General features: G+C 55.0%; 1 protein-coding gene across 1 annotated transcript in view; it reads right to left on the bottom strand.

The window, feature by feature from the left end:
• Positions 1 to 23,339, bottom strand: part of RIMBP2 (RIMS binding protein 2) — a 203,268-nt gene that overhangs the window by 46,881 nt on the left and 133,048 nt on the right. The window contains exons 5-9 of the mRNA XM_082668289.1: positions 19,107 to 19,157; positions 17,592 to 17,612; positions 8,117 to 8,312; positions 3,481 to 3,626; positions 1,878 to 1,954 (exon numbers count right to left, since the gene is read on the bottom strand). Coding sequence (XP_082524415.1) covers positions 1,878 to 1,954; positions 3,481 to 3,626; positions 8,117 to 8,312; positions 17,592 to 17,612; positions 19,107 to 19,157 — 491 coding nt within the window. The remainder of the gene's footprint in view (positions 1 to 1,877; positions 1,955 to 3,480; positions 3,627 to 8,116; positions 8,313 to 17,591; positions 17,613 to 19,106; positions 19,158 to 23,339) is intronic.

The following is a 23,339-nucleotide window of genomic DNA, read 5'->3' as shown; positions in this document are numbered from 1 at the left end:
CCCTCTGCCTGCTTTCACGCTGGCTGTGGATCCAGCCTCTGGGTGCCTCCGCTCTTGGGCACCTCCCCCAGAATAAGGTCTGGTCTCCCCAGGAGAGCGGAGGGAGGGCGTGCCCAGGGAGCAGGGGGCCACCGCAGCCTCGAGGGACCAGGCTCATCGCTGGGAAGGGCCCAGCTGGCGAGGGAGACAAACCTGGAAGGCAGATCGGCGTCCCGGCCGCGGCCCCAACTGGCCGGCCCGGAGGGCTCTGCCTGAACAGCTGTGCCAGCCCAGCTCCACACACACAGAGGCGGAACCGCCCTCCCAAGAGACATGGGGCGGGGCTCAGCCCTCCTTCCTGGGCCCCAGGACTGGCGTCCTCAACGCTCTCTCCAGTGATGTGGCGATGTCCCCATGGACCCTATGCAGGTGGGGGCATGGGGGGGGGCCCTCCTCAGGGCCGGCTGGCATCCTCATCCAACACGCCCCAGCCCAGGGCGGCTACTCCACGGGCTTCCATTATCTGGACGTCAGAAGTGGGTTTGCATTGGTGAAATTAGTGGATCAGCGGAAAATAATCCACGGACAGGCAGCATAGTTATTAGAAACAGTTCTCACTGGAGAAGGCACACGGCACTGAAGGTGCGCAGACGGGCTCAAAGGAAGCTCACCCCACCTCCTCCACGCGGACAGATTCTAAGGAGCTAGTGAGGGAGGCGTCCACCCTCGGTGACGGCTCCTGAGGTCTGATTCCTCAACAGCTCTGTGCACAGTCCAGTCCCCTCACGGGGGACTCTGGTTGCCCGTCGCCCACTAAGAGGGCAGTGGCGTCTGCCCCCAGAACACTGCCCTTCCTGCCCGGCCAACCCAGGAGGCAAAGGGTCACTGGAGCATCTGGAAACACAAGAGCCCAGGTCCTCACTGAGCATAAAATACAGGAGGTCTGACTGTTTTATGTCTGCTTTTGGTGACTATTTGATTCATCCGTGTCTGCACACCCAGCAAACTCTGGGCATTATAACGCCTGTCGCATTATAACCAGGCAGGGAAGTTGCAGGGAGGCGGCTACCTTCATCCATCTCAGGGTTTTCAGTGGTAACACAAAGAATCTGCGGGCCGTACGTGAGCAGCCTGGCTCACGGTGGTGGACACAGACACCCAGGTCCTCCAACGGGAGCTCAGCTCTGCAGCTGTAACAGCTACGTGACGTGGCCCAGGCACCGGGCGGACAGGGACGAGGCTGGAAAGGCACCGAGCACGGGGCTCTGGGCAAGGGGGCCCCCTTTGAGTTTCAGCTTGCCGCCTGTCACGGAGTGAACTGTGTCCCCAAAAGAGACGTTCAGGTCCTGGCCCCTGTGGAGGTGAGCTTATTTGGAAATAGGGTCTTTGCAGGTGAGATCACGTTAAGATGAGGTCATACTGGAGTAGAGTGGGCCCTAATCCAAGGACAGGGGTCCTTATAAAAAGAAGAGGGAACACACAGAGACACACAGAGAAGAAGGGCACGTGAAGACGGAAGCAGAGATTGGAGCGGCGAGTCTACAGCTGAGGGACGTCAGGGATGCTGACAGTCAGAAGCTGGTCGTCCCCACACCCTGATTTCCCACTTCGGCCTTCCAGAACCGGGAGAGCACGGGTTTTTGCTGCTTTTAAGCCACCCAGTTGGTGACAGTTTTGAATGGCAGCCCTGGGAAACTAACACGCTATCCAAACGCTTGCTATCAGAACAGACAAACCCTTGCCACCCTCCAAAGCCCGGATGAACTGGCCGCTTTCTCTCGGCACCTGGGAAGGGTCCCCTCAGCTCACGGAGCGTTCCCACCCCCATCACCCCACTGCCCAGAGGCTGCCCGTGCTTCCGGATGCTCAGAGGATGTGGAGAGGACCGTCGCTCTTACCTATAGCGGGCGACACACAAGTGGACCTTCCCCGAGTATCTCTGCTTGGCGGTACTGGAATTCCATTCATTATCCATCTATTGGAGACACAATGGACGTGCAGGTCACTGAAGCTGTAGGCGTCACATTTCATGCCGGAAGCACGCAGGAGATCCCTTCCACGGTCTCCCTGGGCTTTTCAGCCTCAGATGGTGGGACCCCCGTGAGATGCAGCCACACCCGGGTTCTTGGTCTTGGGTGTGACCCAGAGATGGGGGCGGGGTCCTTCCCTTCGGGCTTCTTGGTCACACAGAGGACAGTTATAAAGAACTTGTCTCCCCCAATACTGTATGATATCACTTCTATGTGGAGTCTAAAAAATAATACAAATGAAGGTATGTGCACCACAGAAATAGACTCACTGACATAGACGACAATTTTGTGGTGACCAGAATGGGGGAAGCGTTAGGAGTATGGGATCAGCAGATACAAACTACTATATATAAAATAGATCAGCAACAGGGTTTACTGTATAGCACAGGGAACTACAGCCACTGCCTTGTAATAACTTACAATGGAGTATAATCTGCAAAAACACCGAATCACTATGCTGACACTGACACAGTACCGTAAGTCAACTGTACTTCAATAAAAATTGATTAATTAATTAAAAGCTACTTTTAAAAAGACCTCATCTTCCCACACCCAGATTGGACTCAAGGTTAGGACCATCCCCCAACATAATTTAAGGCCTGAGATGTCACTGCCCCAGACCCTGCCAGGCTCCTCGGAGGACACATTTAGGTAATGCTTTGTGCCCTCAGCCCTCAAGGGCTCCGTGCAGGGAGGGGAGCACGCGTGGATGGTGCCCGGTGCCCCCGGGAATCCTGATCAGGAAAAGGGACACGGGGGCTGCTTCCTCCCGATACCCCCCCGCCCCGCCCCGCTCCTCTCTGCTGCCCGAGTCTGCCGGGCACCGGGATGCTGCCTATAGGGGTTTCCTTACACCGGCTACAACTGTCTTGGGGTCGGGGGAGGGAGGAAAGGGCACCAGGGGAGGGTGGGAGTGACCATGAACCCCGCCCACCCCAGGAGAAGAAGGCCGGGTCCCTCCTGACACTCCCGCACCGGGGAGAGGGCTCTCCTGGGGGTCACAGCACGGCACTCCCCGTCTCAGGGCCTTCAGTGGTTCCCCCTGAACTTGGACCAAAAGTCGAGAGCTTCCCTGAGGCCTCAAGCCCCCTCCCCAGCTCCCAGCTCCTCTCCAGCCCCAGTGGGCTTCCCCTGGGCTCCTTCTCACAGATAAACAGACCACGAGTGGCCAAGAAGGGCTGCCCTGTCCTTCACCCCGTCCCTCCGGGTCACCGGCTTGTTGGGTTCATGACATTCGCTGTTACCCGACTTTTAGGTGTTGACTTACTTATGGTCATTCAGCCCATGAGAGCAGGGACTCCCCCCACCCCCATCTGTAAAACTGGGGCCACACGTCCTGGCACATAGTAGGTGCTCAATGAACGGGGGTGAAGGCAAGAAAAAGGGGGGCTGGGGAGAGAGGGGAGGGCCGCCAACACCCACAGCCCGCATCACGCACTGGGGCAGCTGCCTCAGCCAGGACAGGACTCACGTCGGCTTCAAATCTGCATCTTGGGCCACCAGGTCTCGACAGAAAGGTGGGCTTGATGGACAGAGGTTCTGGCTTGTCACCCGGGAGCGGGAGGGGCCGGATAGATTCACCGATCACAGTGCGGCTTCCAGCGGAGCTCTCCTGACCTGTACACCAACATCGGAGCAATTTGAGAGAAGACACGAAGGAAATAATCAAAGTGCACTGGTCACTTGCCTTCCCTGTGGGTCTTTCCCTGTCTTGGACTTTTATTTTGGGACCCACCCATCTCCCACTCTTAATCTACACCCCCGGCTCTGGGCTGTCCATCCGGCAGAGTCCACGCCTGGCTACACCAATTGTTTGGTGGAGATGGTGGTGTTGCACATGAGATGGGAAGGTCCAATCAGAGAGAACTTCGTGGGAGTCATGGGCAAAGAGGCTCTCTTTTTCTCTGGCTTAAAATGGAGAGGAGATGAGACTCAGTGATACTGCAGCCACATTGCCACCAGGAGGAGGAAAGTCCATCTGAGAATGGAGACTGCTCATAGAAGGAGGAGCTGGAAGACGGAGAGGGAGGAACTGGACCCCAGTGGCATGGCTGGAGCCCCTGAATCCAGCTGTACCTGAGGCTAAACCCAGGCTCTTCACCTACTCGATGGGATAAATAAATTCCTTTTTGCTCACACCAGTTTAGGCTGGCTTTGCTGTCACTTATGACTGAAAGAGACCTGACTTATACACAAAGTGGCCAAATGGTCAGGGTTATGGCTAAAAATTATTCTTGAGACTCACTAGGACCAGAGCAGATCTGCCCATCCTGTCCTCATGGGGCTGCTGAACCCCAGCCCAGTGACATGTGGCAGGGCGGGGAGAACTGAGCACCTTGACCAGTGCTGGCCCGGACTGTCGGGTTAAGTCAGGCGTGTTTCTTTAGGATCGGATGTGAATTCCAGAAGCAACCATTTCCCTTCCCCACGTTCTCACTGCCTGGTGGCCTGCGGATGGTCCTTTCTGGCTCTGTCTAGTCTCTGGCTGGCTGTGGCGCTCCCATCACAGGGACAGCTCCACTGAGGAAGATGACGCGCTGAGCCCAAACCAGGAAAAACATACAGGGTGAGAAGTGCTCCCACAAAGGCTGTGTAGAAGTCACCCCCAGAGAACCCCCACTCCCCTAGCTGATTAAGAGAACTGAGAACCTTGGGGGACCATCACTGCAACAAAGAATTGATGCTGCAGTGGACCCGGGGTCCCTGCTAGGAGGCCATATCTCAGAGCGCAGCGGCCTGGCTCTGGTCACTGCCCAGGACCCCTCATGACCACAGCAGCCAGTGCTTGGCATAGAGCAGGTGCAAAGTCAATATTTACTGAATTAACTGACTCCCTCAGAAAGCTGGCGGAGGGTGTGGCCTGGCTGCAGCGTGCTTCAGTGCTGCAGGGGAGGTGTTTCACCCCGACACAGGACTCGCCCAGGCCAACGAACTGTGAGTGGAAGAGACGTGTCCTGCTTTGGGGCAGAAGCCTTTTTGAGCCAGTGTCTAATTTGTTATGCTTCCTTTCCCTTGCGATGGAACATTCCAGATGGGAAAGGCTCAGCATTCCCCAGTGAAGAGAGTGTGGAACCCACTCCCTGAGCCAACCTGAGATGGATGTGCAGTGTGATCGAGAACAAGACTTGTTCTCTTTCAAGCCCCTGAGATTTGGGGATGTTTGTTACTGCAGCTGAACCTAGCCCATCTTGACTGATACACTGCTGCCGGGAATAGCAGGGGGTGACACCACCAGCAAAGGTGAAATGAGTATAGTAGAGTCATCTCATATTCACATTTTAACTTAAACAAATCCAGTTGTCTAGACAAAAATATTTTGTTGCATGTGGCATTTTACCTGCCCTTCTGCTCTCTGAGTGGATGTGAGATTAGAGACAAAATCATGCAGTGCCCTCAGCGGCACACCCCTTCATGCTCCGCGTGTTTCAAGATATGCATTTTCTGGAAAATATGGCCACTAAGGTCAAATCAATGACTTTATCCAGTGTTTCACCAAAACCCAGCTCCAATACTGGAAGGAAACTGGCTGTGTAGGGGCAGCCCTGGGAGATGACATGCCCCCTTCCTAGGAGATTTCTGGAGATGATTCTGTCCCTGTGTGATTTCTGCCTTGCTGGTTGCAGATGTGACTACTGCACAGAAGGTGAGTCCCTTAGGGACTCACGGTCAAGCGGTCCTTGTCTTCCTCAACCTTGGGCGGACCCAGCCTCAGGCAGGAGGCCCCCAGGGGATGCACGGCACACCTGCCGCGTCCTGCTCTGACCCTGCACTGGCCCTGCTTGCTCCTCTGCCCACCCCCACCCTCCCCTCCTGCGTAAGGAGGAGAGGCCAGCCCAGCGGCGAGTTCCCTGTCACTCTCACCCTTAAAGAGGCCCCTGCCATCTGCCGTCAAGGAATGACTTTGAGGGGGGCTTCAGGCCTACCAGGCACTCCTCCCACGACCAAGTGATGCTAGCACAGCAAAGATGCGGCAAGGAGGATGCCAAGCCTGTCTGGCTTTGCCAGCAGGGGGCCCCCGTGGGCGAGGTAGCGTTTATCAAATGAGCTGGTCTGTTATCACGATGGCTCTTCCACGGGGCTGAACGGAAGCCTCGGTGCGAACCTATTCTTCTGCCGGGATCGGAGACAGCGTCCTGTTTGGGTTTTGTTGGTTTTGTTCTCAGCATCCATCTTCCTCCGTCGTGAATTAGATCCTTTTTTCCAGATCATCGCAACACCGACTGAACCAGGTCAATCACTGCTCTCCTCCCCACCCCCACTGACCCACGAGCTCGCCCTGGACTAACACATTCTCACGCTGTGCTGCAAGGAATCCGCGTAGGGGGCCCCTGGCTGCCACTTTTAGAAGGGCCCGCTTGCAAGCTGGGCTGGGCTGTATCCGGGAACACAGCTTCTAAAGTGTTCCTGCACCAATAGGAAAGGCTCCCTAAGTGACGGGGTGCTTCCCTGTAACCAGCCTGTTTGCGCCGCCTGGTGTGTGCCGGGCGCCTGCCTCGCTCTGGGGGGCCTGGGGTTCCGGTGTGTGCCGGGCAGAGGTGCCCACGTGACCAGCCCCCAGTGCACCCTGGAGGCTGCATCGCTACTGGGCGTCCCTGGGCCTCACCACCGCACGGGGTGGTGCTCGTGGGGCGCTCTGGGTGGTCCTCCCAGAGGAAAAAGGTACCGACTGTCTGCACGTGGATCCCCCCGGACGCCCGTCTCTGCGGGCCCACCGTGTGTCTGTCCTGTGCCGCCGGAACAGTTCTGAGCCAGGAGGACACAACGTTATGCTGAGTCCCGGGACTTACCGACTGCTTGCGACCCGGGGACCCTGAAAAACGTGCATGGCCGAGATCACGTGAACCGGCAGCCCCAAAGCTTCTCACCCCGTGGGAGCTGGAGAAACGGTCTTCTTTCTGGGAGTCAACCTTCTCTGACCACCCCGTCTAAGTGGCCCTGGGTCACTTGCTCTCTTGTCACCTGACCTCCCGCGTCTGTCTGAGTGGGAAGCTGCCCAGTCACTCATCTGTCCCCTTGTTTCTTGTCTGTGCTCCCCCCACCCAGAGGGGCTCCACCCAGGGCCTGGCCATCTGCTCAGCATCGCGGCCTGGGGGGGTACCCTGTGCTCAGAACTTGTCTGTTGGGTGGGGGTGTCCCGACCCCCCTCTCCTCCTGTCTTGTGTTTCGTGGCCACTTAGCATTCTCCTAACGCATGAGCAGCGCGGGAAGGGAGCAGGAAGCCAGGAAACATGATTTATCAAGACACAGGCAGCATCACCTTGTTTTCAAAATGAAAAGCGTCCAGAGAACTTACCCTACGTTCTGACAAGACCCAGGAGAGATGTGGGAATTCTCTCTCTTTTATGGAATTCCAGAGTGAATATCTGACACTCGTCTCCAGTAAACTTGATTTCATCGACTGTTTTACAGGAGGATAAAACTGGGCCTGCGACCCGTTCCACCTTCAGTGGAGAGAAAGTTCCCTGACTGAGCAGGGTATTCTGTTGCCTACACTGGGAACCTTCCATGACGTTAAATTCAATGCCTCTGGGATCAACATTCCCCTCAACCACGCAAATTCACACCTCCCTGCCCCCCACCTCTGCATCCTCCACACAAATGTGATGGGAGGGCATTGAAATGCACCGCTGTTAGTACCGCGGCCTTTGTCAGAAGGGAAGTTCCAAGTACATCACAATGTCAACGGGAGGCCACTGGATGAAAAGAGGGGAAACGAGGGAAGCTGAGAAGCCCACCTGGCAGATCCCAGCGTAGACCCCAGAGCCAGACCCCTGGGGCCGAGCCCCGGCTCACCGCCCGGCTGGGCGACCCACTAAGCCCCTCCACCCGTGTTGTCTGTAGAACGGGGCTCAGAAGGTGTGCGGAGCCACGCTGGTCGGCACCGTCAAGGGCTGAGGACGAGGTCTGGCGCGTGGGGTGGACGTGGGAGACGCCGGCTGGCCTGTACCGCCCCAAGGCCTGCTAGGCTGGTCACCGCCCCAGGTGTGGTGAGATGCTCTGTCACACACCTCCACCCCCGACCCTTGCCAGCGCCCCTTCTCCATCCCGGCTGCCGTGCGAGGGAGGGAGGGAGGGAGAGAGGGAGGTCGGTCGGTCCAGGCGCTTACCTTTGCCAATGGAGGGAGCCAGTCCGTTCATGAAGCTCCGGAAGGGCTTGCCGGGGGACGAGGGGACGTCCAGGGAGCTGCCTCCCTGCAGGTCGATCTCGCCCGCGTGCTCCCGGAGCCGACCCAGGTCCCGGGACAGCAGGCTGAACTGCTCACTCTGCGCGCGGCATTTCTCCTCTAGCTCCCGTGCCCTGCGCTGCGCGCGGAGACCCGGACCCGCGGTCAGCAGGCGGCCTGGCCTGCTGGGGCCCCGCGTGTCTGCGCACAGGTGTGCGTCTGTGCGTGTGTGTGCACGTGTGTGCACAAGAATGCATGCCACGTGTGCATGGGGGGATGACAGTGCGTGTGCGTGTGTACTGTGTGCATGTGTGTTGCATGGGTGTGCACAGGACTGAGTGCCGTGTGTGCATGTGTTAATGACTCTGTGTGTGTGTGTGTGTGTGTGTGTGTGTGTGTGTGTGTGTGCGCGCGCAGGAGGGCTGCCTCTTTCCTCCACGCGAGAACGGTGTCTGAACAAACTAAGCTTCCTGTGCACCCTGGCCGTCGGCCAGGTTTCCTCTCAGGGCGAACGTGGGAAAGCACAGGAGCCGAGAAACCTTGCAAACACTCAGATCCCAGCAGCCAACTGCGGGTTGTTCCGGGCTCTGTGTACAGCCCAGGCACTTTGCGGTTGGCACGCCTCACTGTAGCTGCTTGAAATTTGGAGCGTGAGGCGGTGACACAGCCCAGCTTTGCGGACAGCTCAGTTGCTAACCCCTGGATGCAGTTTTCTTGTAAGCTGCAGAACCCCAAAGCACCCCGCTTTGGCATTAAAGGGAAGTGCTGTTTGCTGGACTGGCTTAGCAACATCGCTGCCATTTGCAGACATCGGAGACATCTCGGGAGCACCAGGGAGCTGGAAGCGTCCCCTGGGCACACGCGGCAGGGAAGGGTGCCCTGGGTAGCTCCCCCCATTAACCCCCAGGGAGCTGGGAGCGTCCCCTGGGCACACGCGGCAGGGAAGGGTGCCCTGGGCAGCTCCCCCCATTAACCCTCATCTCTGCCTGCTCTGGGTTCTCAGCTGGGCAGGCGTGACCCAGCCACTCTCCTCTCCCTGGGGAACCATGGTGCACACTCCCTACACCTCCTCCCCTGGCGCCCTTTCTCCTGCTGTCAGAACTCCCTGCCCTGGGCCACCGGAGGAGGGGCACAGGGAGGGTCCGCTCTGCCCCCTCCCCTGCAAGCTCCCTTCCTGGCACATTCCAGTAGCTCCCTGATTACTTCTCGTCTGCCTCCGTGACTAGATCATTTATGCGCCAAGTTTGTGCTTTCTGGTTCCCTGAGACACCCACGACGCGCTGCATAGCACTGGCACGTGGCAGGTGCTCTGTAACTGTTTGCTGAAGCAGAGAAGAGGGGACCCCCTGACTTGCAGGCATCACGTTCCTAGAGGCAGCAGCTTCTTTCATCTGCATGGAGGTCCTGCCTTGTCTCCCTTCCTCAGTCTGTGATAAGTGGAAAATCCCATCTGCTGTATTATTAACCGTGGGCACCGTCTGGCTTCCTCCACTAAAATGTCAACTCCACGAGGGCAGGAATTTTTGTCTGCTTCTCTACCGCTGTGTCCCCAGCACTCGGACTAGAGCTTGGTACCAAGTCGGGGCTTGAGAGATGTTTGGTCTCATGGCGGTGTGCACGCAGGGATGCAGGACAGTGGTAGACCGATGCTCTCTTCCTCTTCCCGTCCCCCCCTCTTCCCTGTCCCTCCTCCACTGGTGTTAAGCTTTTCAGCTCCTTAGGCCAGAATGAAGTGCTGTTTATGTCTGAGATCATGGAATTCTAAAAATAGATCTAACAAATCCCAAACCAATAATTAATTTCTTCGATGCATTTAACAAAATCAGCAGGATTCTTCTCTTAAAAGGCTGAATGAGCTTGGCTACGATTGCTGTCACCACCGAGGAAGGCACAGAAGTGACGCCGGGCGCCCCTGGGCACAGGTGGGGACGTGGCGAGATCCGCCTCCCGCCCGGGCACCCCCCATCGGGGAGACGCGGCACCCGCCCAGGAGCAGCGGTGACCCCAGGATGGCGGCATCAGATGCCTCAAGGCCGAGGGTTCTGGCTCTCCCTGCTCAGCCCTGAAGACGAAATGTTTGCTCCAGGGCTGAGCGACAGGTCCTCAGGCAGGGAACAGTCGCCAACAACCCAGCCTCAGGCAGGAAGGGCATCAGAAGAGCCCTGAGCTCACCCGTTCATCCAGGTGTGCCGCCAGGTGCCCTGGTGGCGTGTGTGGGAGGGTGTCAGGTGAACGTGGAAGAACACAAATGCCACTTAGATGGCCACATCCTCATTGTAATGTGCACAAGAAAAAGACAACTGGTAATCAGGTCCTTCATGTCACGCGGTGTGTGAAAAGTGAACCAACCCAAAAAGCAGATAGATTTTTCATTGATGTAACATTCGTGAAATGACGAGACTAAAGCAGTGGAGAGCTGATCAATGGTTGTCAGGGTCTGGGGTTGGGGGGAAGGTCCGAGTACTAGGAATTAAGATGAGGGCGTGTCTTTGGGGGTGGAGCCATCTGTATTCCCGGTTGCGGTTCATGAATCTATATGTACCATCAGATTCCACAGAACTAAGCGCCAAAGGAAGGGCAAAGAGTGAGTCTCTGTGGTTTGGTTACTGATAACTGTGCCTGCGTCAGCTTCTTGGTTTCAACAATGTACTCTGGTCACCTACGACGCTGTCCTTGGGGAGGTGGGTGAAGGTACACAGCGACCATCTATGCTTTCGTAACTTCTCGGGAGTCTCAAAATTATTTCAAAATAGAGAGTTCTAGAAAGTGAATGGATTTAAAGAAAATACTAAATAATCATGGAGAAAATCTCAAAGGCGGTACATGAAAAGCTGGCGTTGTGGGAACATCAGATCAGGAGCCTTGAGCGTTAGAGCGGCCGAGGTCTCAGGAGCCCACGTGGAGGTCGGGCATCCGAGGCGCCTGGAAACAGGCCCCTGGCGGGAGCTCTTGATTTACTGGGGCCAGGCGCGGGCGGCACAGAGAGGAAGGAGGGCAGGCTGTGTGCTCCCAGCAGGCCCTGTGGGACTCAGACCAAAGCAGAGAGAAAGGTCGGGGCTCACGCAGGGGTGCTGAACCGCTGCACGTTTTAGGTGCTACGGTGAACTCCATCTCCTGGGCACCACTGTCGGCCCGCCAGGACCCCAGCTCTTGGAGCGCCTCCTTCCAGGGAACGTTTCTTTGTTCAGGGTCCCCTTCACTGATGGGGACTGTGGCAGGCGGTTCTCCCCGGCAGCTGGCACAGGACGTGCCTGTAGAAAGGGGGCCGGCTCTGACGTGAGTGATGAGGGGAGGGTCCTGGAAGCAGGTGGATCGGAGCTGACGTCAAACCATCTTTAAATTGAACATCCCCGGAGGTGGTGGGAGATGCCCATGAGAGGAGGAGCGAGGCAAACCCCCAGGATCTTGGGGACCAGGGGGCTGGTGGAGGAAGCTCCTAAGGGGCAGGGAAGAGGGATGTGCCTTCTCGTCAACAAGCGTTTCGTAATACACGTCTGCACACGTGCGACAACTGGGCTTGAGACTTGCTTCCATTGTGACCCGGGAGCGAAGGTGCAGGGCTAAGCCTCTCCCACCTGGCATTTCTACCCAAAGATTCTAAGAGTCCTGCGTGATCACACCTAATTCTTTGCCCCTCTCTTATCAATTCCTTGCTTTGTTTCTCCTCTGGGTATCCGAGGACACGGCTTCAAGACAGCAGGAGGACGATTCCCCAAAGTCAGGCAGCTTCCAGATGCCTCTTCTCACTAATTTCAGGGGGGAAACGGTCTGAACAACTAGGAGATGAGGCGTAGGGACCCGTTAAACCGGAAGAACATCCCACAGGTGAGCGCTCCCTCTGGAAAGTTCACCAAGCTTCCCTGCTGTTGCCCCCTTCCAGGAAGGAAGCAGGTGTCCCTTCCAGAGCCTCCACGGACACCCTCTCCGGGCCTGGCTGCAGCTGGCGGCGGCTGGGTCTCTGATGCTGAGCCCGGCCGCTGGGGCTAAGTGCCTCCGATGGTCCCCAAGCTGCTACCAGAAGGAACTGCTTCCAAGTGATGCAGAAAGCAAACAGCAAGCCCACTGCTGGGTCCGGCCGGCTTACTGGGGTGCCAGGATTGATTTCAGGATTCAGGGCACCATCAGCTCCTGGCTGGGTGGCGACACCGGTGGGGCAGAACCACGCCCGCTTGAATTAACCAGTCTGCTTGAGTGTCGCCATCCCGGTTTGTCCCGGCCCCGCTTCTCCTCACCCTGACCCGCCACCTGAGCATCGAGAGCGGAGGGCGGCTGCATTCTGACCGCAGCGGGGACAGACGGCACCGTCACCCGGCAAGTAAACCCCGACTGGAATCAACAGCAGAGACTTGCAGATGTGGCTGCGGGCATTTATAAAGACGAAGAAAACACGTTCAAAGATGCACCTGCCAGCATTCCCAAGGTCCTCCACTCTGTATGTTTCATCTGCTTTTTTGTTTTGTGGTGCGCGGGCCTCTCACTGCTGTGGCCTCTCCCGTTGCGGAGCACAGGCTCCGGACGCGCAGGCTCAGCGGCCATGGCTCACGGGCCCAGCTGCTCCGCGGCACGTGGGATCCTCCCGGACCGGGGCACGAACCCGTGTCCCCTGCATCGGCAGATGGACTCTCAACCACTGCGCCACCAGGGAAGCCCTGTATGTTTCATCTGACTTCCAGGCTTCATAAAGGGGAGCAGATAAGTACTGTGCCCTGTAATTAGTGTCCAAGCCAGGACAATTTTGAGGGTCCAGGGATGCTGTGAACACTCACGCTAGCACAGCCAAGCCAGGGGCGTCCTAGGCAGTGCAGGAGGGATTTGGAGTAAGTTGTTCTGTGCGGTGTCTTTAGGGGTAAACAAGATTTGTGGTGCTATATATTGCTTAGTGAGTACCTACTGTGTGCCAGGGCCTGCCAGGGGCTCTCTACGCACGAGTGCTGATGGACAGAGAGACTCCCTGGGGTAAGTTGGTGTGAGCCCGTTGCGTGGCTGAGGAAGACCAGGCCAGATGGACTAAAGACCAAGGTCACACACCCAGTAAGTGGCAGGACACACCCAATCCTCTCTGACTCCAGGCTCTGGGCTGTGTCTAGATCCCAGACCCCCGCCCCCACTCTCTCACTCACTCAGAGGGCGTGGACGAAAGTCACATAAGCTCACTGGGCCTCAGTTTCTTCATCTATAAAATGGGAGAGAAACTTTCTTCCAGAACTCTGGAAAATTGTAAGTCCAGACTCTGGCGGGCATGGTAGGGGCCCCATGAGCAGAAACTAAGATCTTTTGTCCTCTGCGGGCAAAGGACAGCGCCAGAGGGATGGCTAACTAGTGAGCCAATCACCCTTGCCTCTCAGACGGCCGAACTTCTGCTTTCAGCAAAGGTGATGGTGCATTTCAGCCCATGCAGGTAGATTAGAATCTCCCCACTTTTTATCATCAGCGGGAGACACGGAGAGTCTCTCCATACTCTTTCACGGTGATTCCCAGTTAAGAATTAGCCTTCACTGCCAGGTTAATACCCACACCCGCGCCCAGCTCTTGCCTGCAACTGTAATGTACACAGAAAAACCCCATCAGTTCATCTGAACCGGCTCTGAATTCCAGGATTTTGACAAATAATTGCTCTGAATCTTTACAGGACAATGCCATCTTGATACTAAAATGTAACAAAGTAATAACCAAGGGGAGACTTGGGTGAAGGTGACTTTTTACTTAATGTTTCGCATCCTTTAATGTGTGTGGAGTCAGCACTATTAAAACACAAGTGTCGTAAACGTTTGCTTTGGTTCACACGATTAATGCCTTTATCGAACTGTCCAACCAAAGCACAGTGAGTTCTGCTGCTGGTGGGTCTGGGTCGTTTGCGTCTTCTGTTTCTGTGTAGACGAGCACTAGTCGCAGAGGCGCCCTGTGCGCAGATAAACGCCCTTCACGGATGAGACTCAGCCCTGGGGCTTCCCGTCGGCTGTAGCTTCTGTCCTCCCAACGGCGGTTGGAAGGGGAGCGTTAGGGAGATAAAGCTGGGGCAGAGGTAGTCCTGGGTGGCTGAACCCCCAGACACCTGCCCCAGTTCCTTTGTCCCTAACAACCTCGTCCTCCAGCTAAGACTCATGGGCGCAGGGTAGCCAAGTCTACCCTAGGGAGGCAGAGACCCCATCCCCACAATTCCCGGAGGACAGAGAATTCTTAAGAGATTTAAAGGCAGAGCATTAAGTACAAACTTCTCTATCTGTGCACGTCTCAGATTCTCGACTTAGCTAATATTCTGTCTGTCCACTTTAGCATCAAAGCTGCATTGCTCTGTGAAGATTCGAGAATTCAGACGTGGCAGAGCCATGCCACCAGGCCCCCACCCAGGGAGACTGCACTTCCCAGCCTCCCCTGCAGTGAGGCGGGGCTGGGTCACTAGCTCTGGCCAGCGGCCTGTAAGCAGAGGTGACACCCGCGCCTTCTGTAGCTGAGACATGGAAGAGGTCTCCCTGCCGTGGTGACCAGGAAGCCGTACGCTCCGGATGACACAGCCTCAAGATGCAGGGAGCCTGGATCCCTGAGTCACCATGTGGAGTGGAGCTTCGTGGAGTGTTCCTGTATCTGCACTGGCAAGAAATGAACCTTTGTGCGCTGAGTGTGAGACTTCGGTGTTTGTTACTGCAGCACACCCTGGCCTACCGAACACATGCACCAGAGACCAAGTTCATCTGTTTGATGGGACCAAACATATTCATTTACTCACAAGCACGCTCCCTTGCCAGACGGTCACTGAGCATCTTAACACAAGCCAGGCAGCAGAGGGTACCTGAGGCCTTGTTTAGGGACCCACAGAAATGGTTTCATTTTAATTTCCTTTAAACTCAGAGGAAAACTGAATATAACAATAATGAATCCAACCTGGATTATATTCGTCTTTGCACCTAAGCAGATGTAAAATATAATTTTTCTGTTTTTATGGAAGAAGGGACCCATGAAAGCAAAAGGAGCCTGGGGACCAGGAGAGTCACCGTGCAACTCAGATGCTGGACCCTTGCCTCCAGATGAGCCCTGTCTCCTTTCGAATGAGACTCAGGGATGAATGGAGCCTGTTCAGGCTCGTCCTGGCATCGCCCGCAGGTGGATGCCTTGGTCCAGGAGGACGGCAACACGTGCTGGGAGTGAGGCCATAAATACCTAGGAAGGAGCCCTGGAGAATCAGCCACAAAGAATGCGAGATGCACATGCGAAGCACTCAGCACTGACACACTGGCGGGAAGCAGCTCACCATGGGCGAAAGTCCCCTGGCAACGGACCCCAGAACTCGCTGCCTCCTACCCAACAGGATTTAGGGTTCACGGGCCCCACAGTCACGGGCCATCTCTTCTCTGCACACTCTTTTCTCAGTGACTTGCGATGGTGTTACCCGTGGACCCTCAGGGCCTAGGCTCTGCTCTTAGAAGCTGTGTGTCCTCGGCAGGTGGCTCAGCGTCTCTGTGCCTTGGTTTTTGATCAGCGAAATGAGGAGGTTGATATCAACCTCCCTGGGTGGTATTAAAAGGATGAAATTCCATCACTCTTGTCACTTGTGGCCGCGTGGCGTGCGTTCCTGTCTCTGCTGCTGCTGGGGAAGGGCAGCTGGGCTGCTCGGCCAGCGTTTCCAAGCCTGGCTGCTGCGGGAGCTGATCCACCTTTTGGTACGGGTTTGCTGGCAGGAGACCTGACCCCACCTCGCAGGGAGGTCAGGATTCCGAGATCAGAAGATGCTGCCGTGCAGTGGTGGAGGGTTTGGATTCTGACGCCAAACTCCTGGGGCTTTCGCTCCTGATTCTGCTCCTGACTAGCTCCGAGGCTTTGCGGAAGTCATTTCTCCTGCCTCGGTTCCCCTGGTTGTCATGGAGACTGAGAGGGACAATACGTCCGTTATCTCCTAGGTAACCCGCAGGTGCACCCTTAGAACAGTGCCCGGTTCAGAGAAGGGTTCAATAAACATTGCTGTTGGCACCGTTGCTGCTGTTATAACTATTTTCTTTTGCTTCTTTGTCTTAAACTCACTCCCTCATAAAGTGCCAAGGAAGCTATGTAGCTAGTACCTGCTCTTAGGCTGTTAGGTCTGCAAACAGCAAACCTGGATTCTGATTCCGGATTCTGAAAAGCTCTGTTCTATTTTCAGTTGACTCCTGACCCCTGTCTTTGCTCAGCCCCCAAGCCAGCCCGGATCGGTCCTTGGGTGTCCTGACCAGGAATAAAGACACCCCACCCCCCCATCTCCAAACATCCTGGCCAATCGTTCATCAGCAAACAGCACTGAGAAACGTCCACAGAACCGGATGTGCGCGTGTAGGTGTTTTGAGGGGTTCACCTAACACGTCTTCCGGGGCAGCCCTTCTCCGTCACTGCATTCTCTCTAGCTGCGCAAGGAGATGGGCTGTTCTGCTCGGTAGAATATCTGACTAAAGGAAGTCACCAGCCTGCCAAGTAGGAGGCACAGAGAACGAGAACTTCCAAACGAAGACTACACTGCCCCCTAGGGATGCTCGGAGGATCGGCGGGCGGGGTCGCACTCGGGTTATTCTTGGTCAACAATTCTGGTTACTAAGGTGCTGAACCAGGATTGGCCAAGATTCCCAGGGGGCTTACCCCTTCAGATATAGTTCTTCCTGTAACCAGCCCGGCACTCTCCAAACAACGCTTCTCGAAGTACCCGGAGGGCTGGTTAAAACTCAGATTTCGGTCCCCCACTCCGGGTTTCTGACTCAGTGGGTCTGACAAGCTCCCCAGTGATGCCGATACTGCGGGTCCCAGAACCCCGCTTTGGAAACCACCCAAGAGTGAGAAAAGTCGTTGGTTCTACAAATTCACGGCCAAACTCAGAGTTTTGGAAAAGGCTCAAAACCCTGTTTGGAGGGACAGCTCATTTCTCTTCTTCCCCAGGCGGACGCCTGTGAGAACAAGCAAGGGTCCCCAGCTGCTGGGAGGGTCACTGCCCTCACTCGACACAGAATGGGAATGGGACCGCTCAGGTGCAAGGCTTGAATTCCGATGACGGACCCACCAAATTCTGGGCTCTTGGCCGGGCTCGAAAGCACGTGGCTGACCCAAGGGTAGAATCATCCCGACAATTCTCCTCCCCGAGGTCATCTGAATTCACAGAACGTTCTTCCAGCCTGAGAATGGAAGCCGGCTTTGCTGGCCCCGCTCATCACTTCAGAGGACAGAGCCCTGGGCCTCAATGCCCAGAATAAAGCATCTCCCTGGGGTGGAGCCCCCAGGGGCAGCTCCTCGGCTGCCCTGGCCCCAGGGAGCCCCAGGCACCCACGACCGACCGCATCAGAAAGCTGCCCATTTTCGGAAGAAGGGGCGGATGGAGCGGGCCCAGGGGTGCGCGGCTGGTCCACGAACGGGGAAGCAAACCAAGCACACGGGGAGGGGGAGGGGCAGACATCATTCCCTAAAATACCTGCATGCTCTCCAGCGTGTTCTGGGTGAAAAGCAAAGCGAGACACAGCGACAGGAAGATGTTGTGAATAAAAGAAGACACAGATTCTCAGTGCATCTGCACTGCCTTTTCCGTTTTTCCAACCGAAGCACGTTACGCCCATCCCCACGTGCCGGGGCACGCACGGCCGCCAGCGCCGGGGGACATGACCTCTGCGGGGCTGTCACAGAGCGGCAGCTCAGAAGGCGGATAAAAACAACACGGACGATCAGATCTATGGGCTTGGGGTGATGGGAAAAGAGAAACTGCACTTCCAGCCAGGAGACTATGTAAATCAAAGTGCGGTGAGTGATGCTGGCGGGGGAATGAAGTGATTTTTCAGGGAGATGTACGGCCCTTTGGAGGCCTGTTCCCAGTCTCCTGGGTTATGTATTTCCCACTCTGCAATTTATTACTCTCAGCTCTCCAGATATTCATTAGCTAATGGACGCTTTCAAAAAATCAATTTTAATACCTATGACTGTAATGATGAAACCTTTTCCTTGGGGAGGAATAGATTTTAAAAGGCAGCGCAAGAGATGAATATATTCTGTTTTAAGTGGCCGCTGGTCCCCTGGGGACGAGAGACAAGGTCATCTTTAAGAGGACAGGTGCTTCCCATGTGCGGCGGTGGCAGCCCGGCGGAAAGGCCCTTTTGGCCTTTCCTGATGGGACGGAACTAGGAGAGGAGGCCTCGTGGGGCCACCCCAGCTGTGCAGACACAGCCCGCTGCCGTGTCTGTAGTGAGGAGTCAGGAACTGGGTGACCTCTGTCTTCGGCAGGGACACTCCTTACGTCCATTTATCATATGCATGAGGAACGCAGACGGCAAAGGCCCCGGGGTGATCCCAGGAGTTCCCCCTGCTCCCGAGGATGCTGGCAGCAGGCCATCAGCCAGGGACAGAAGAGTGGTCCAGACATGCCCCCCACTTCCGGCCAAGCCCCCACCATCAGGGCCAGTGAGAAAGGCCTCTGGGCAGCTGGGGAGGGTCGCTCCCGCTGTGCTCATGGGGACGGTGCCCGTGGCAGCACCTTGATCGTGTTCACTGCTGTGATTCCTGCCAACGCCCCCCTCAGATGCCAAGTGCTTCCTTGGGCTTAGTGCTGTCACTTACAACTCCCCCATTCATCTGTCACCCATAGGAATGGCCCATCCCCCGACCTTTCTCCTCGAGGAAATCATGCCCCCCAAGTGAGCGGGCTCACCCTCCTTGCTTTCCATCCAGGAGGAGCCAGCAGAGGAGAGCAGACCACCTCTGAGACCCACAGTTCTGATGCTGGCTGTGTGGCCACAGGAAAATTGCTTAACTTCTCTGTGCCTCACTTCCTCACGTGTAAAATGGGACCCACGATGGCGCCTATCATACAGGCTGCTTGAGTAACCGGCACCCAGCGGGCACTCAGAAAGGTTAGCTATTGCTTCCATGAGGCATTAACGCAATATCCCCTGACCTCGCCCACCCCCAGGAAGAAAGCCGTCACGGCCGGTTCGCTTACCTCTAGCAGCTGCACTGCGCCTTCGTGTTCTTTCTTAGCTTCAACCTGAGCCTTTTTTGATGATAAAAAAACAGAAGAGTGAACGTTTAAAGGGAGAAAAAGAGAATTAAAGATTAATGTCTAAATTATCCGGGAGTGTGGGCCATTGCTTTTTATTCCTCTAATAAACCCCTAAATTCTAAGGGTCTAAAGCAGTTCTCATTTGTCTCTCCCTTTGGGCAAGAGGAATGGATTCGGGTTTGATGCTCTTTGTAAAAACTGGAAAGCGCCCCTGATGTGGCAGAGAACAGGGAGGCAGGTGGGATGCAGCTGGTGCAGGAGGGGAGGAGCCGGGTTCTATTCTTGAGAAGGGGCCACACACACGGTCGGAGGCTGAACCCAGACGGCAGGCTAATTCTTCCCAAAGCCTCAGGGAGCACCATAATTTTCTCAAATGTCCTTAACTGCTTGAGAAATAAAACACAATCATGCGAACTTGACCCCTAGATAAACGAAGGTCTGCTGAAATCCCACCAGGTCCTGAGAAGGAGCTGCCCGGGTGGTCCTGAGCGCCCAGGCTCTCAGCTGTAGCAGGGGGGCTGCCTTCTTCAAATTATCTGACACAAAGCCATCAGCTCCACAGAATAAGAAATTGTACAAGTTTCACCAAAGAAATTTCTCAGGACGGCTGCTGCCCAGGCCACACGGTAAGTTCACACAAACCTGAGATGCAACATTATTATTTCCTGTCCTCACGGACCCTGAAGTTCTAATACTGTGATGACAGTAAATATCTGTTGTGTTTGCCTGCCTGGAACTATGTCCTGGGAAGAGGTCCTGACTTTGCTGGGGATGCACTGAGTACATGAGCAAGGTTCTAGACTCACAGTGATGGGTTAGGGGGTGAGTGCATGATCCAGTTACAACAAAGAGACTTTGCCTGGGAACGCTGGGAGGAAGGGAGGCCCCTCGCCTTTGGAACTTGAGGCCGAGTGGAGGAGAGTCTGGAGCAGCTGCAGCCACCTTGCCACCATGAGGGGCAACCTTGGAGCAGCCAGGGGCCTTGACGTGGAGACCAGAAATGAAGCCAAGGGAGAGCAGAGGCAGGAGAGCCACGGAGGTCTGAAGGGATTCGGGAGGTGCTGGGTTCAACCATGCCTGAAGCCAGCTTGATCTGGGCCCTGGACCCAACCGCACCTGAAGCTAGATTTTCAGTTGCGTGTACAACCGAAATTCTCTTCTTGTGTTTTTTGTCACTTGAAACCAGGAGTCCTAAGGAGCACAACCGTCAATGGCTGAAGGCACGGCACCCCCCGTTTTAAAGTTGGAGACACCAAAATTTAGTGAGAGGGTGCGGGTGTCATAAGACGGAGGAGGAAGGCCTGTCCCCACATCACCGCCTTGATGCCTCCCATCAGACTGGTCTCCCAGGTCTCACAAACGTTTAGAGATGTTCTCCTGGCGCTGTAGGGTAGCTGCCTCTAAACACTGAGCACTAAGGGAGAGTCCGTGTCTCAAACTGAGATTCACAGTTAGAATTCTCATTTCTGGAGGTATACTTTTCTCCAGGTGCCTGGAGAATAATGAGGAGAAGAGGTCACACCATAAATAAGCCAGTGAGCGCTATCTTAACAGCTTCTGCTTCTCACTTGAAAACTTCCGTGAGTCGGAAAGAGGGAAGGGCTTGGCTTCTCCAGCACAGACTAAAAGCGAAAAGTAGCCTGAGATTTCCATAGAGTTCATTCATATGCATTTCATTCTCACATATTTCCAATGAGGCTGTTAAGAGCTGGGGAAGTGAACAGAACGCAGCAAATTAACTAGACCATTCTTGAATTCAGCTCCGTCTCCAAAGGCTCAAAATTATTCCTTTCAAAGCAAAAACAACAAGAGGGACAATAAATCACGAAATAGGAAAAAAAGACAAACAACCAGAGAACGTACAAGGATTATATAAATAACACCATCATTGAGCCACTTGAGTCAAAGATAGGTTTCAAATGGCAGAATGAAAAACAACTAAAAACGCCATCGCAGGCTGTTGAGACAGAGCCAAGCTGGCAGTGACAACTTCGTTTCTGGCTTCAAGTGAGAGTCAGGAGTTCGTTTTCGTAGGCTACTTGCAAGCTGGCCATTTGGGCATCAGAATAGATGGTTAAAATTAACAGTTAAAACTGGCAGCACTGAATCCTTGCAGGATCTAAGCAACAGCCTAAGCAAGGCTCACTTCGGGGGCCACTGCCAGCGCACGGGGGAAGCTGAGATCTTCACGCAGACACGGTTTCCTACGGAACACGGTGAATTTGAGAGGGACCATGACTCCTAGGGAGGCCCGCAGTCCTGCTGTCAGAAGAAGGGGCCCGTCATCCAGGGGACCAAATGTCCAGGGGGTGGGTTGACACCGCAGCGAGCACATTTGTTTCAGGGGAGGCATAGCTGTGTAGAGGGGATGTAGCTTTCCCGCTGCCAAAGCTCTGGACATGCGGCTCAGACAGACTGGACACGTAATACTCAGAATAATAAGGACCCAAGCACCTTGGTGATGGGGTTGGGAGTGTGCATGCTGGTTGGTATGAGCAGGGGGACGGTCATTTGTGGGTGCTGTTAATCTCAGCTCCACAGAAAAGTGAACACGATTCATGGACTCCAGACTGAGGGCTATACAGACCCTCAACTCAGGTCCTTGAGTTCCATAGAGCTGAGGAAGCCATGAACCAATATTCCAGGCATGTGTCATAGGAGAAAACAAGAACTGAATGAACTCGGAGGGTCAGCCTGCGATCCCCCCTCCCACCATCCACGTACAACGACTAAATCCAACACATCCAAGGGGAGCACTTGCCATGGAGGCAAAGCGCTCTTACGGGATGTGGGGGGAGTTTGGCTTCTTTTAGCAACCCACGTGTCAGTAATGGCCTTAAACCTGGAGCCTTCATTTCCCACATGGGAGGAATCTGAAAGGACAGTCACATTGATCACATCTGCAGACGACTTTTAAATGTGGAAAAACTCCTTTGCTCATACATCTGGATTATTATAGCTGCTAATTGTAATAAGACAAAGATGCAACCCGCACGAGCAACTGGAAGTCCAAAGCAGCTAAAGCAGCTGGACTCCGGTCGCCGTTTCCCTAGAGACATCGGGGTCGGAGTCAGGCCTCCAGGTCCTGCATGTAAGGGGACCCGCATCCCACAGGTTCCGGGTGACGGCTGACCGCTGCCGCCACTCATGCATTCAACAGACATTCATAGAGGATTGCCTAGAACTTAACCGTCAGTTATCCTGGTAATTTCATATGACCATGAACTACATCAGTGGATGGAATCTTACTAGGTCTCCCATTCGTTCATCCATTCATTCATCCAAAGTTCCCAAGCATCTCCATTTATTCACTCATTCATTCCCCCAGTAATTCATCCATCCATTCATTCATTCATTCATTCATTCAAAGTTCCCAAGCATCTTCATTTATTCATTCATTCATTCCCCCAGTAATTCATCCATTCATTCAAAGTTCCCAAGCATCTTCATTTATTCATTCATTCATTCCCCCAGTAATTCATCCATTCATTCAAAGTTCCCAAGCATCTCCATTTATTCACTCATTCGTTCCCCCAGTAATTCATCCATTCATTCATTCAAAGTTGCCGAGCATCTCCATTCATTCATTCATTCATTCCCACAGTAATTCATCCATTCATTCATCCATTCATTCAGTTCCCAAGCATCACTTGTCGAGTACCTGCTCTGTGGCAGGCAATGTTCTGCGAGCGCAGGCAATAGGCAAATAGGTACATCAGAGAGCAAGTGGCATCACTACACGGGCTGAGGCGGCAGAGAGCAGCAGCGCTGGCGGGAGGCCAGGTGGAGACCTCAGTGACAGCAGTAAGCCAGCTCTGCCGTTATCTGGGGACCAGGCATTCTGGGTGGAGAGTGACACAGGACAGGAGGAGACAGAGGCAGGCGGGGACTTCAAGATGGTGACACGTGCATTCCAGGTACTGGGCCCAGAGCGTGCTGCACTTAGAGCAGATGTTCACGGCGTAGCTTTTAGTATTATCGCCATGGTGCACAGCCTACGTGCGCAGCCTCGCGCACGCTCATGGCTGTGCCTTAGCCCCTATGTGGCTGACACAGGATGCTCAGGCGCTCTTTCTGAATGAATGGAAGTGAGGATGCTTGCCTCAGCCCCTGGCACCCCGATCTCCACGAGCAGGCGTCCCGTGGAGAAGTCCTCGTAGATGGGACTCGCTC

Source organism: Grampus griseus, assembly GCF_964374135.1.
Source record: "Grampus griseus genome assembly, chromosome: 12".
In the NCBI taxonomy this organism is placed as follows: Eukaryota; Metazoa; Chordata; class Mammalia; order Artiodactyla; family Delphinidae; genus Grampus; species Grampus griseus.
The sequence above is the reverse complement of the archived record's forward strand: the minus strand, read 5'-3'. Positions and strand labels throughout refer to the sequence as shown.